The sequence below is a fragment of the Sprattus sprattus genome (genome assembly GCF_963457725.1).
Source record: "Sprattus sprattus genome assembly, chromosome: 7".
Classification (NCBI taxonomy): domain Eukaryota; kingdom Metazoa; phylum Chordata; class Actinopteri; order Clupeiformes; family Clupeidae; genus Sprattus; species Sprattus sprattus.
In genome coordinates, this window is record NC_137926.1 from 1,091,120 (window position 1) to 1,106,119 (window position 15,000).

Here is a 15,000-nt window from a genome sequence, read left to right on the forward strand (position 1 = left end):
ATGAAATACTGTATTTCTGTTGTATTGTTCAATTTTGACATTGATTTCTCACTAGAAATGCAATAATAGCGTTTATTTTACACCGTTTGACTTCACCAAGGAGGCAATTTCTCCATTTACTTGACTGGGGTCTTGTCAAAACCTTCGTACTTCCTTGTTTTCTGCTTCATGAAATACTTTTTTTTTCTGTTATATGGCTAAAATTGATTAAACATTGATTTCTCGCTAAAAATGCAATAATAATAACACGTTCATTTTGCATCGTTTGACTTAACGAAGGACATTTTTACGTTTAAATGGGATAGCCTACATCGTATCCTCTCGTCACATGATCAAATAGGGACTTGACATTGGACAAAAAATGATTACCCAGAAATCCTCATTGCACACACCAATGAAAATAAGACATTATTCATTGAATTGAATAGGTTTTTTTTTAATAGTTTCCATAGTTTATGTAGGATAAGCATATAATTGTGTTATAGATTGCTACTGACCATTTCCCTTCTACAAAATAATACTCACCATGACCTAGATAGGTTGGCCATTCCAAGGGTATAAATATCATAAGGTACTTTGCTCTAAAATAGCTAGTCATCGGTCACGGGTGTGTTTCCAGAAAATAGTCTACTCTTACGTACTCACAGACATGACATTTTGTGAAGCACCCGACGAGGCAAAATCCCGGACGATTTGGGAATCCCTGCCGGACGCATTTTTTAGGTCTCAAAAAGAGGACATGTCCGAAAAAGAGCACGTCTGGTCACCCTACCATATGAACAGAAAAACAGTATTTCATGAAGCAGAAAACAAGGAATTACGAAGGTTTTGACAAGACCCCAGTCAAATCAATGGGGAACCTGCCTCTAAAAATATCCTTCGTGAAGTCAAACGGTGTAAAATAAACGTGTTATTATTGCATTTCTAGTGAGAAATCAATGTCAAAATTGAACAATATAACAGAAAAACAGAGTTTCATGAAGCAGAAAATACTAAACATTTTGGTACCATTGATTTAATAGGAAACGCTCAATCCAATATGGCGGACAAAGACGGATTGAGCGCTTCAGAGTTCAGAGTTTTGTATATATATTCAGACTTCGTTTTGTATATATATTCAGACTTTGTTTTGTATATATATATTCAGACTTCGTTTTGTATATATATTCAGACTTTGTTTTGTATATATATATTCAGACTTCGTTTTGTATATATATTCAGACTTTTGTATATATATTCAGAGTTTTGTATATATATTCAGACTTTTGTATATATATTCAGACTTTTGTATTTATATTCAGAGTTTTGTATATATATATTCAGAGTTTTGTATATATATTCAGACTTTTGTATATATATTCAGACTTCTGTATATATATTCAGAGTTTTGTATATATATTCAGACTTTTGTATATATATATCCAGACTTTTGTATATATATTCAGACTTTTGTATATTCAGAGTTTTGTATATATATTCAGAGTTTTGTATATATATTCAGACTTTTGTATATATATATTCAAATGTTAATTTCCTGAACGGCATGCCATAATATATATATATATATATATATATATATACACAATATACTGTATATACAAACATCATATGATATATAAACAAACATTGTGTATAGAAATTGTATCATATTGTATTATATTGTATCCTATTGTATCCTATTGTGTCATATTGTATTCTATTGTATTCTATTGGATTATATTGTATTATATTGTATTCTACTGTATTCTATTGTATCCTATTGTGTCATATTGTGTCATATTGTATTCTATTGTATTCTATTGTATTCTATTGTATTCTATTCTATTCCACAGAGAGGAGGAAGCTGGGCTCCTCTGACCTGCCTCTGCTGGAGCGGATTCTCCAGGGTCCCTCAGAGAGTATCATGAGGGTCTTCCTGATGGACACAGACGAGCAGGAGGTCAGCAACGATGTGAGTGCTGCTGGTCCTCTCTTTCTCTCTCTCTCTCACTCTCTCTCACACTCTCTCTCTCTCTCTCTCTCTCTCTGTCTCCCTCTTTCTCTCTCACACACTCTCTCTCTCTCTCTCACTCTCTCGCTCTCTCTCACTCTCTCTCTCTCAGCTGGCAATTGGCAGACCACTGCTCCTCTCTCACTCTCTCTTTCTCTCTCTCACACTCTCTCTCTCTCTGTCTCTTTATCTCTCTCTCTCTCTCTCTCTCTCTCAGCTGGTTATTGGCAGACCACTGGTCCAAATTAAGCTAAATTCATTCAAATGAAGTTGTGTAAATGAAGCTGTGTATTGGTTGGGGTGAGCCACTCAGGGTCACTATATGGCAATGATCTGAAGACTCAGACAATGCCTAGCAGAGTACCAGAGTATGCCCACCAGAGTACCAGAGTATGCCCACCAGAGTACCAGAGTATGCCTATAGAGTATGCCTTTCATTCAAATCAAACAACTATCCCAGTGGCCACTTTAACTTGTCCCCATGTTCATTCATCCATCGTCCTCAGCAGTAGTCCTGCCTCCTTCCTGCCTGACTGACACCAGCTTTTCCGTCTGCACCTCAGCCCCTCAAGTCCTCCGCACATTTGGAGTAAATTGACCTTTGACACGCGTCTGCCAATTAAAACCATGTGACCGTTATTTGACCTTCCACAGTCTGTTGTGTTTGTCATCTGATGTCTAGTCTGTTTGAGTTGTTTGTGTGGCCCTCAATGCATGAGATGAAGTTTTCAGAGCACAACACAGTGTCAACAACACAACAACTCAGTGTCAACAAGGCAACAACTGAGTGTCAACAAGACAACAACTGAGTGTCAACAAGACAACATGGGCTGTCTACTGTAGATGCACTTGACTGACGTGGCTCTAAATGACCTTTGAGTTCTCAGAGAAAAGTGTCTATGAAATAGTAACTGGGCTCACGCTACACATCCTGGCTTCTCAGGTGGCGCAGTACCTCAACCTGGAGCTGCCCATCCTGGAGAGGGTCCTCTGGGGTCTACAAGAGGAGGAGAACCAGCAGGTCCGAAGGATCATCTCTAAGTAAGCTTCTCCACCAGTTATACTGACACTCAGTGTTGTACCTGAACGCGTTCATTGAACGAAAGTTCATGAACTCGTTCATAAATTTGGTGAACGTGAACTGAACGTACTGCATTACTGCCTGATGAATGATACTGTGAACGAGTTCATTCTGGTGTCTGTGAACTGCATGTTCACTCTTTTTAATTTCATTCAATAAGTTGCCCGATTTCTAGAGACTTCCAGGCGAAAAATACACCGTTAACAGTCTTGTGTCCAATCACTGCGTGTGCTTACTTCTCCTGTGTATGCCTGGCAAGTGTGAGAGCGCCAAAGTTGCGTAGAGGCCGAGAGCAGTATTGCAGACATATATAGATTTAGAAAAATTATAGCTCGCAACATATTGAAAAAAATAACTGAACTAGTTAATTTTTTGGAGCTATGAACTTAGTTAAAAATGTAGAATTATGAACTATGAACTGAACTAGTTAATTTTACAATTTGTGAACCTCCCAGGACACTCTGGGCCTTATTCTGCAGGCATTGCCTGGAAGTCATCTATGAAGGTGGCTAAAGATTGTCTTCTTGCCCTCCAGGTATCGCCAACAGCACCACCTCTTAAACCAATGGCTGCATTCAAGGCTGACAGCCAAGACAGAGTGTGACACTGTGTGACCAGCACCGGCAGGAGTGGCAGGACTGGCTGGCCCGTCTGGTGATCTGTGGCCAGTCTGGGGTTCTGTCAGCATCCTGTGTGGGTGGATGTGGAACAGTTAAACTCTCTACTGGATAAAGGTTGTGATTGTGGTCTAGTAATGTTGTCAGGCTGGTGTTTATAAGTTGTGATTGTGGTCCAGTAATGTTGTGAGGCTGGTGTTTATAAGGGTTTTATGGGTGTGTATATGGTTTACAGTTGGAATATGATTCATGTGAATAAATGTCTTTTTACCCACACTCAGAAGTTCCATTTCTCAACTGCTAACAACTGTCAGATATATTGCGTATAATTTAAATTATATGTCAGAAGCTACAACATCAGCAGACACTGAGAGATATTAAAGATGGCCATTTACTGATGTACTCACATACAGACACTGTGAGATATTGAGTGATTTGCTGAATAGCACCCTCTACTGATCATTGTGACTGCAGGCTTCATGGTGGAGAAGTATTTTACACATTTGGTCATTTTGCTCAAGTCCCATTTCTAGCTGCGCCTCTGACCTCATGTCTCTGTGAACTGGTCAGAGCTGTTGTTCTCAGCCCAGAGTTGCTAATACACACATGTAGCTTTCAGGGCAGAGCTGCTAACACACACACATGTAGCCCTGTGGTAAACACTGCAGGATTGGCAGGACATGCTGGTTTTCCTTCAGCCTTGTGTGGTTGTGCTCAGTAAAACGCCCCTCTAAACTCCCTACTGGATGGAAACTGTGTTTGTGGTCCAGTAATATTGTGGGAATGGTGTTTATAGGCCCTTTATGGATGTACACACACACACACACACACACACACACACACACACACACACACACACACACACACACACACACACACACACACACACACACGCTTTACAGCGGAGAGGGACGCATGTGAAGAAACTGTAAAATCATGTTACAGCGTCCTGTGACACAGTCATGGTTTCCATTTCTGTACTGTCAGAAATATATATATATATTTATACAGTATATACCGTATATATATAGAGAGAGACAGAGATAGAGAGAGATAGAGAGAGAGAGAGAGAGAGAGAGAGAGAGAGAGAGAGAGAGAGAGAGAGAGTTTTAACCACTTTTAGAGACATATTATTCAAACAAAGTTTATCCCAAAAGTCCTGATCCAGCAGTCCACAGACTGGGAGGATGAATCAACACTGTTTACAGCGGGTTGCTAAGGGCTGGTGAGGGTTGCTAAGGGAGGGGCCGGTGTGCAGCGGTGGAAAATGGCATCATGGCTGAAAATGAGTAATGACACTCAGCTCAGTGCACCGCTTTGTTGGGCCGCTTCCCGGCGTCATGGAAACTAAAGTCTCTGAAAAGCTGACTGTGTCTTATAATGGGGCGTCATGGAAACTAAAGTCTCTGAAAAGCTGACTGTGTGTCTTATAATGGGGCGTTTTCATGTCTCCTTCAGCAAAGCGCTTCACTGTATGTATTTACTGGTGAAGCGTTGACAGAACACAGACCTGTGGAGACTTACACCCTTGAACCACAATGGAACAAAATACACTGGCGTGCGGTTGAACTGGAGTGACACGTTCTGGTTTATTCACTTTTTCCAAACACAGATCCAAGGTTAGGCTTTTAATAGCTAACATTTCTAAACACAGATCCACGTCAGCCCCCCAAAACCACATGAAAAGAAAAACACTCTCCCATTACCAATAAATAATCTTAACCCTTAGAAGAATGCCAAAATGTTTGAAACTTGTAAAAAAAGCTCATCCTCATTCGAAATCTGCTAAAACTTTACAAAAGCAATCCTCCTATAGCACTCTCTCTAGAATGAAGCCCTTATAAGCATCCATGAGCACAAAACTCCTCATCTCTCTGTGAACTCCTTATCTCTTGCACAACGTGGCGGTCACTCTGAGCCTCTCATCTCTTGCAGGACGTGGCCAGCACTGTGAGCTCCTCGTTGCGTGGGTTATACTGGACGTGGAAGTGACACTGCAGGCGCTGAGGACACAAACACACACAACACACACACACACATTAGTGTGAGATCAAACACACACGACACACACACACACATTAGTGTGAGATCAAACCCACACAACACACACACACACACATTAGTGTGAGATCAAACACACACAAAATATCAAAGACCCATTAGTGTGAGATCAAACACACACAACACACACAGACACATTAGTGTTAGATCAAATGGACCAACAAGCATCTGGCAAATGTTTTCTAAGCTTTTAGCTCTGGAAATAAAGTCAATTTATATTGCCTATGATCTGGAGCCTGATGTGTTTTCAAAAAGAGAGGCCAATGTGGAAGTACCTTTTTAGCCATGTCACAGGTCTCCAGCGCAGCGTTCTCAGACTTGCGACACTTGGTCTTTCCGATGGTGGCAGTTATCTTGTAGTTGATCAGATTGGTCACCTGAGTAAATCCACAGTCAGAAGAGTGAGTGTCCACTGCTATCTCAGCTTTATTCACACATTTCATATTATGCCATGGAGATCTCTAATATGGTCCTGTGGTTCAACCACTAGAGAAAAAATACAACATGAACAGTTCGACTCCCATGGAGCACATATGTGTGTGTGTGTGTGTGTGTGATTCCCATGGAGCACATACTGTATGTTGATAACACATAACATGCCTCTACTGCTAAATGACTCCATGTAGATGTTAGGTACCTGTGACTGGGCAGTGTGACATATGAGTGTGGCTGTGTGTATGTGTGTATCAGTGTGTGTGTGTCTGTGTGTGTATGTGTGTGTGTGTGTGTGTGTAGATGTTAGGTACCTGGGTCTCAGCTGACGAGACATCAAGCAGTTTGAAGAGTTTCTTGGCCTTTAAATTGTCCGTGTTAAACTGCTCCACCGCTTTCTTCGCCGCCGCCTGGATCTCAGGGCTCTCTGGACTCATGGGGTGCCATCCTCCCAGCAGCTGGACGTTCTCTACGGGCAGGACATGACATACACATCATCAGTGCTGCTGACCAGTCGTTCTCTACAGGCAGGACATGACATACACACCATCAGTGCTGACCAGTCGGTCTCTATGGGACGGACATGACATACACACCATCAGTGCTGAGTTCTCTACGGGCAGGACATGACATAACCATCATCAGTGCTGACCAGGAGGGTCATGACATACACACCATCAGTGCTGCTGACCAGGAGGGTCATGACATACACACCATCAGTGCTGCTGACCAGGAGGGTCATGACATACACACCATCAGTGCTGAGGTCTCTACATGTAGGACATGACATACACACCATCATCAGTGCTGACCAGTCGTTCTTTACGGGCAGGACATGAAATAACACATCATCAGTGCTGCTATGGGCAACCCAAAGGATTCTCTTTATTACTCTTATTATTCAATGGTATGTGTACACAGGGTATTGGCATTCAAAAATGTATACGGAAAAGTATTTAGTTCCACACTCATACAGAAACGTTACATTCATGAATGCCTGTTTATAAACTGTATAAACGGTACACATATGTTATAAAACTAAAACTAAAACTCGTGAGGAGATAGTGAGGTGACCTCCTCTTGTCATCCACATATTTGGGACAGTGTAGTCTTTAGCGTCTTTAGTGAAACTGAACAGCATAAAGGGTCAAAGCTCTACCACACTCTCGCCTTCATAACCCAGTTTCAAGACTGACATTGTTAAGGCAGACACATCCCACACACACACACACACACACACACCAAAAGAAATCAAAGCGACAAATTCACTTGTACTGACAGACAATCCCCCCCCCCCCACACACACACACCAGAAGCAGATGAAAGTGACAAACTCAGTTGTATTGACATCCCACACACACACACACCAAAAGAAAATCAAGCGGCGAACTCACTTGCACTGACAGACAATTCCCACACACACAAACACACACACACACACACACACACACAAACACACATACATATCCCACACACACACACACACATCCCACACACACACACCAAAAGAAGATGAAAGCACCAAACTCACTTGTACTGATGAGTTCTTCCTCCACAGGCGGCTCCCCCAGGGTGAGCTCAAACACAGAGATCATGGACAGCAGCACGACGATGTGGAAAGCCATGGTTGCAGCGTTGCAGTACGGCCGTCCACTGATGAGAGCGAGAGAGAAGGAGAGAGAGAGAAGGAGACGGAGAGAGTGAGGCAGGCTGAAAGAGAGGGAGATATATATGGCCACGGAATGTTTAACTCACACAAGAGGACCACGCCCTTCCTGGCACCTAGAGGCGGGTGTGTGGGGAGGGACTGGGCAGTGTGACATCTGTCTGTCTGTGTGCGTGTGTGTGTGTGTGTGTGTGTGTGTGTGGGAGGGGGGGGGGTGTTTGTGGACTTTTACGTGTGTAAGCTGGCAGAATGGACGAGCAGACAGTGAGTCAGAGCTCTGCAACCCCAAAGAGAGAATGAGGGAGAGAGAGAGAGAGTGAGAGAGAGGAAGAGAGAGAGAGAGAGGGAGAGAGAGAGAGAGAGGGAGAGAGAGGGAGAGAGAGAGTGAGTGAGAAAGATAGTGAGTGAGAGAGCGTGCGAGCAAAAGAGAGAGAGCGAGAGAGCAATAGAGAGGGAGATAGAGACAGAGGGAGAGAGAGTGAGAGAGGGAGAGAGAGAGAGAGTGAGAGAGAGAGTAAGAGCAAACAACAAGTTGTAATCCCCTTACTGCCCTAAGCTAACTGCCCTAAGCTAACTGGCCTAAGCTAACTGCCTGCTGTCGAGGCTCCACGGGGTAAAGTCAAGCAGCAGCTCCTCACAGACGCCATCAGACAGGTTCATTAAACACAGATCCTCCCAGGAATTAATCAAGGTCTCATCAGGCATTCCATGAAAACACAAATACACACACACACACACACACACACACACACACACACACACAACCACAAACACACACACAGTCACACACACACACAAACACACCCAGTCACACAAACACACCGCCACACGCACACAGTCACACACACGCACACACACACACACACACACACACACAGACAGTCACGGACACACACACACACAGTCACGAACACACACAGAAACAGTCACGAACACACACAGAAACAGTCACACACAGTCACACACACACAAAGAGTCATGCACATACACACACACAGTCACACACACAACCACCTGTGGGTTCACACCTAAGCCTCTGTGTCTTTTGTCTGGCTGTGATTGTGTGTTCTGGGATGTTGTGTGGTTATGTTCTGAGCTGCAGGGACACACAGTCACACACACGCACACACACACAGTCACACAGAAACACAAACACACACACACACACACACACACACAAACACAAACAGCAACACACACACAAACACACACGCACACACACACACACAAAGTCACACACGCACACAGTCACGCACAAACACATGCACACACACACACAGAGTCATGCACATACACACACACAGTCACACACACCTGTGGGTTCACGCCTAAGCCTCTGGCCTCTGTGTCTTTTGTCAAGCTGGGATGTTGTGTGTGTGTGTTCTGGGATGTTGTGTGGTTACGTTCTGAGCTACGGGGACACACACAGTCACTCACATGTACACACACACAAACACACACACACGCACACACACACAGTCACGCACACACATACACATAGTCACACACACTCACCTGTGGGTATACACCTAAGCTATGGCCTCTGTGTCTTTTGTCTGGCTGGGATGTTGTGTGTGTGTGTGTGTTCTGAGCAGCGGGGACAGAGTCAATATGTTGACTCATTCAGGAATGGAGTGTGACATGTGTGAGTCATGCCCTAATCAAAGGTTTATGCTGAAATAGCACCGACTCATGTGTGTGCAGGGACACAGTGCAGTGTACAGACAGTACAGACAGAACACACACACACACACACACACACACACACACACACACACACACACACACTCACATTCACACATACACACACACACACACACACACACACACACACACACACACACACACACACACACACACACACACAGACAGCACAGGCACGCTATCACATAGACAAAATAGCAGATGTGATGACAATGAGAAGATGGGAACAAGTCAAGGCAAATTTGCATTTCAATGACAACACTAGTGATCCAGGCCATGACCCACTTTTAAAGGTCAGACCTTTTCACAGCATCCCACCAAGTGAACATCTCTGTGTTGATGAGCAGATCATTCTGCACAAATGAAAAAGTCATCTGAAAGAATATAATCCAAAAAAGCCTCATAAGTGGGGATACAACGTATATGTGCTCTGTGATTCTAAGGACATTGCAATTAACTTTGAGATGCATGTTGGCAAAATGCAGCCAGTCAGCGGGATGCCTGATCTGGGTACAAGCAGCACTATTATTGGTTTTCGAACGACTCTTGAGTGACAGTTGCTGTACCAACGCTAGCATTTCGTCACCCGGGCTCTTTTTGGAAGTCACAGACTGGCGCTACATTATATACCTCAATAACACGATTTACCCCAGAGCATCTCGCTGTATTTTAGGCCATGACATACAGACCTTTCTTATATACACTTGAGAGAATGCACAGCATCCCACCAAGTGAACATCTCTGTGTTAATGAGCAATGAGGTGGGGATACACAGTGTATGTGCTCTGTGATTCTAAGGGCAATGCATATAACTTTGAGATGCATGTTGGCAAAATCAGGCCAGTCAGTGGGATGCCTGACCTGGGTGCAGGCAGCAATATAGTCACATCTAGCATCCATAGTACCTTCAAACCAGAATGTCAAGCTTTGCCATGACAGCGGGATCACTAGCACAGGCCTTGAGATAGAAATGGCAAAGAGAGGCGTCTTCTGCCTTGGCACGGTCAGAACCAACAGGTTGAAGGGATGTCCCTTGATAAATGACAAGGAGATGAAGAAGATGGCGAGGGGCTCTTTCTTTCAGGAGAAGGTTGCTACATATGATGGAGTGCAGCTAATAGTCAACAAGTGGCAAGACAACCGTTGTGTCACACTACTCAGCACTTTCAAAGGTGCCTCTCCACTCTCTATGGCTGAAAGATGGGATAGAAAAGACAAAAGAAATGATCAATGTGGAACGCCCATCCTCTGTTTTAATGTCCAATGCACCTATGGGAGGCGTTGACCTCATGGACTCACTTATAGCACTCTAGTCTACCGTACAAAGATCAGGTCACACAAATGGTATTTACGTATCTTTTTCCATTTCATGGACATGATTTGTGTCAGAGATCGGGAGGCAAGTGACCAAACACAGAAAGGGGAGCTCAGCCTTAGAGAGTTCAAGGCTGTCATGGCCAAAAGTGATCAGGCGCCAAAAAGAGCCCCGGTGACGTATTATTGGCTTTCGAACGACTCTTGAGTGACAGTTGCTGTACCAACGCTAGCATTACGTCACCCGGGCTTTTGGAAGTCACAGACTGACGCTACATTAAAAACCTCAATAACACGATTTACCCCTGAGCATCTCGCATTATACTTCTCTACCTGAGACCAGCTTGCCTTTATTTGACCTGCAATAAACCAAGCAGAACAACCATGTGCTTGATGTTTGACAACCATGTGCAGATGTTCTCTGTTCTGAAGGAACATGCCAAGACAGACGTGCTAGACCAAGCCAGGATGAATCTCGTCCAAAGCCACAGAAAAGAAAGAGTGAGTCACTGCCGCCTATTGAGGTTAGAAAGGATGGCATTGCCCACTGGCCTCATTATAGCCAGAAGCAAGGCTGTTGCAAAAATGACAACTGCAGAGGTCAAACCAGAGCAACGTTCAACCTCTGCTTTACTCCCCCAAAGAACTATCTATGAATTTCCCAACTGATTTGAGATATGATTTAAGATTATCTCTAATTAGAGCTGAAGAGCTTTTCAATGAAATGTATTAAAAAAAGGATATACCTCTGTCTTTTAATCAATGGCATTTTACTTTAGGAAAATGCTCAATTTTTTATACCCTAATAGGCGTAGTCATTTAAAAATGACGGTTTCACAAAATAAAGGTCAAATGTGGAAAGTAAGTTCAAAATATTTATTCTAGGCCTAAATAATATGCTTAAAATCAAAGGTCTGTAATAATCTCCACAAAACCCATAGAGGGTTATGTGCAGCTCTCATGTTTCTGACGCGTCCACAAGGTGGCGGAATTTCACGTAATTTGAAAGAAAGGGTTACAAGTCTGCAGTCATCCGTGTGCAATTCAGCACATTCGAGTATGATTTGGCTGGACAGCGGACCGGGGGGGTTGGGGGGATTCTAGAACTGTCGCTGTTATTCTGAAAGGTTTAACCGAAACAAAAGAACATCACAAGCTGCATTTCTAACTTAAGCATTATGCTACAGTTTAATTAACATTAGTTCTTTCACATCCTAAATTGCACTTTATTGTAACTGTTAACCCATGAACTCCCCATGTCGGTTTTTGTGCGTTAAAAAGCCGTTAGTGCCTAAAGGTCAATAGGCATGTTTGGCTAGCTTTTAATTTATAATTTAAAACATTCTGAATATGGTTAATTCGCTACAGTCACAAACCTGTAACCCAACAATAATGTCTGCAAAGCAGATTTCATTGAACTCTACACGCAAACAGGCAATGTGTTTAACTTGCTTACTAACTGAATTTATTTTGAGTAGTAGGCTACATTGCACACAACTTGTAAAATAGGGGCATATAAATTTGATCTCACCAGCAATTACGCCGAGATATATCGGCTACAGTTGCAATCTTCAGCGAAGAGAGGTCAAGGAAGAAAGTACTATTGTTGTGGAGCAGCGTGGCTGGGTGTGTGTTTTGGTACCAAGGGCCGAACGGGTGTTCCGTGATGTTCGGTGTATGAGATGCTGAGTTCCTGTGGGCGGGGCTCAGCTTGAATGTTTACGTAGGCTACTGGGGTTGTGGTGCCCAGCACACGTGCCAGTCAGTCGCACACATGGAATCAAAGAAACAGAAAATGATAAAGGCTGTGATGCAAGTAACCAATTAGGTGTAGATGTAGCTTAATACAGACGTGTATAGCCTATTACTGTTTTTACAGAAAAGAAAAAAATCGGTTCCACCCTAACCCTAACCCTAGAAAGACTGCAAGTAGGTCTCTATCAAATAATATATTATTATTATTATTAATAATATTAAGCTATTTATTTGCACTTGCAATTTAGACTACACAAATACATCAGCTTGTGCGAATGAAGCCTCAAACGTGCCTTTGAACGACAGTAGTGAAAAGTAACCTTAGAACAACTAATGTTATGCTGATTGTTGCTGATTTTTGAATCTGAAAAAGGAAAGTAGGCTAATCATCTTCCTAAAATGCATTCAACAATTTCGTGCTCTACAACTCCGCTAACAACCTTTTCGGTTCCATAGCATTCAAATTCAATTTGTGTGTCTGGTGTGTGTGCACCTGACCCCCAGAACATAAATATTCAAGCTGAACTCTGCCCATGGAAACCCAGAATCTCACAAACCGAAAATCAGGGAACACCGTACACACACCGGCCTGACTTCTGATGTCATCTAGCGCTTCCGGACTGTGTGATTGACAGCTTCCTTCGCCAATGATCCGTGAACAATAACAAGGAAGGTGGTTTCTCATAACCGGCTAGGAGCATAATACACACGGACGGTCTGAGCACAGTGCAAGCACACACAATGCCGTGAGTGAAAACATTTTAAAATAGTTCTGTATTGTGTTGTATTGATCTGCCTGTTTTAAGTCCAAAAAGGCAATGCAATGCAATGTCAAAGCTAGGTGGCTAAAATCGTCGTCATTTGGAAGATGTGCAGACAATTTACCTCGGAAGCTAGCTCGCTAACATTGTGTAGCTCCACAAGACGTCCATCATATTTTTCATTTATGTTAGGTTAATAAAAAAGCAAATATAAAGTAGTCATCATTGAAGTAACAACAAACCAATAACAGAGGTACAGACACCAGGAATATTTTCGTGCTAGGAATCGTCAAATAGACGTTTTTTATTCGGTATTTGTCATTGGCGTTGACGAATGGGCCATCTTGTTTGAGATGTCTGCCGTTGTTTTCAAAGGACACAAGCGTTAATGTTACACATCTTTCAGGCATTCTTAACATTCAGGATGTGCATAGATACCTTTAGATAATATACACTATTCGGACAAAAATTCAACTTACTTAGTTGAAAAAAATGCGCTGTTATTTTCTCCAGATATGATGTGTGAATATTGCCATGTGGTCCTCACAGGACGGAATGTTAACTGATGCTTCGGGGTAGGACTTCTGAGGAGTCCGCTCTTTCCTCCACGGAGGGAAACCAATGGCTCAGTACTTTCATCTGGTCGTAGCATCCCCAGATCTTTCCCAAAATGAGATGACCTGGAATATGGTCAATACTGAACTACTATCTTACCTCCTAGGGCACTTTGGGACATTCATATTCATTACTACATGTATACACACACACACACACACGCACGCACACACTGCTTGTAGTTACTTATTCCTGCACAGCTTCAGCTCATGTGGGCGTTTGGTGGGCTGGTTTCCACGAGCTCTCGTAGAGGCTTCCTGTTTGTTGTGTGTGTGTGGGGCTGAGGTGTGTTGTGTGTGTGCGGGGCTGAGGTGTGTTGTTGTGTGTGCAGGGGCTGAGGTGTGTTGTTGTGTGTGTGCGGGGCTGAGGTGTGTTGTTGTGTGTGCGTGCGGGGCTGAGGTGTGTTGTTGTGTGTGTGTGTGTGTGTGTGTGTGTGTGTGTGCGGGGCTGAGGTGTGTTGTTGTGTGTGTGCGGGGCTGAGGTGTGTTGTTGTGTGTGTGCGGGGCTGAGGTGTGTTGTTGCGTGTGTGCGGGGCTGAGGTGTGTTGTTGCGTGTGTGCGGGGCTGAGGTGTGTTGGTGTGTGTGTGCGGGGCTGAGGTGTGTTGTTGTGTGTGTGCGGGGCTGAGGTGTGTTTATGTGTGTGTGCGGGGCTGAGGCTTGTTGTTGTGTGTGTGCGGGGCTGAGGCTTGTTGTTGTGTGTGTGCGGGGCTGAGGTGTGTTGTTGTGTGTGTGCGGGGCTGAGGTGTGTTGTTGTGTGTGTGCGGGGCTGAGGTGTGTTGTTGTGTGTGACACATGCTGTCCTGATGGGGGTCCCTGCCAGCTCGTGAGTCACCCCACTGTCGTGATCCAGAGAGTCACACACTCATGGCTGCGCTGTCATGTCACTGTTACAGCTCCCTTAACCTCCGCCACATCTGCCCACGCCAGGCATCACCGCTGGGGGTGGAGGGGTTCACTGCTGGAGGTGGAGGGGTTCACCGCTGGGGGTGGAGGGGTTCACTGCT

The 15,000-nt window shown here is 43.8% G+C and overlaps 3 protein-coding genes across 4 annotated transcripts in view; 2 read left to right on the plus strand and 1 right to left on the minus strand.

Moving 5' to 3' along the window:
- Positions 1-3,810, plus strand: part of rassf6 (Ras association domain family member 6) — a 10,117-nt gene extending 6,307 nt beyond the window's left edge. For both annotated transcript variants that reach the window (XM_080841938.1, XM_080841937.1), the window contains exons 9-11: positions 1,833-1,951; positions 2,934-3,031; positions 3,607-3,810. In XM_080841938.1, the coding sequence (XP_080698064.1) occupies positions 1,833-1,951; positions 2,934-3,031; positions 3,607-3,685 (296 nt within the window). In that variant the 3' untranslated portion in view covers positions 3,686-3,810. The remainder of the gene's footprint in view (positions 1-1,832; positions 1,952-2,933; positions 3,032-3,606) is intronic.
- Positions 3,811-5,602: 1,792 nt separating this feature from the next.
- Positions 5,603-12,492, minus strand: LOC308367660 (cystatin). Its single transcript, XM_080841639.1, has 5 exons — positions 12,397-12,492; positions 7,713-7,834; positions 6,496-6,650; positions 6,025-6,126; positions 5,603-5,691 (listed from the first exon to the last, which is right to left on the minus strand). The coding sequence occupies exons 2-5, from the start codon at positions 7,804-7,806 to the stop codon at positions 5,611-5,613; spliced, it is 432 nt and encodes a 143-aa protein (XP_080697765.1). The 5' UTR covers positions 7,807-7,834; positions 12,397-12,492; the 3' UTR covers positions 5,603-5,610.
- An 835-nt stretch (positions 12,493-13,327) lies between these two features.
- Positions 13,328-15,000, plus strand: part of tmem267 (transmembrane protein 267) — an 8,638-nt gene continuing 6,965 nt past the window's right edge. Inside the window, exon 1 of the mRNA XM_080842010.1 lies at positions 13,328-13,366. The gene's annotated coding sequence lies outside the window, so the exon portion shown is untranslated. The remainder of the gene's footprint in view (positions 13,367-15,000) is intronic.

What these genes read in the sequence shown, in the direction of transcription:
- LOC308367660 (XM_080841639.1), bottom strand. Translation starts at nt 7,806, where the DNA reads ATGGCTTTCCACATCGTCGTGCTGCTGTCCATGATCTCTGTGTTTGAG. An exon ending in GGAAGAACTCATCAGTACAA is followed by an intron (nt 6,651 to 7,712) that starts GTGAGTTTGGTG and finishes TCCTGCCCGTAG; the next exon opens with AGAACGTCCAGCTGCTGGGA. An exon ending in TCTCGTCAGCTGAGACCCAG is followed by an intron (nt 6,127 to 6,495) that starts GTACCTAACATC and finishes GGATTTACTCAG; the next exon opens with GTGACCAATCTGATCAACTA.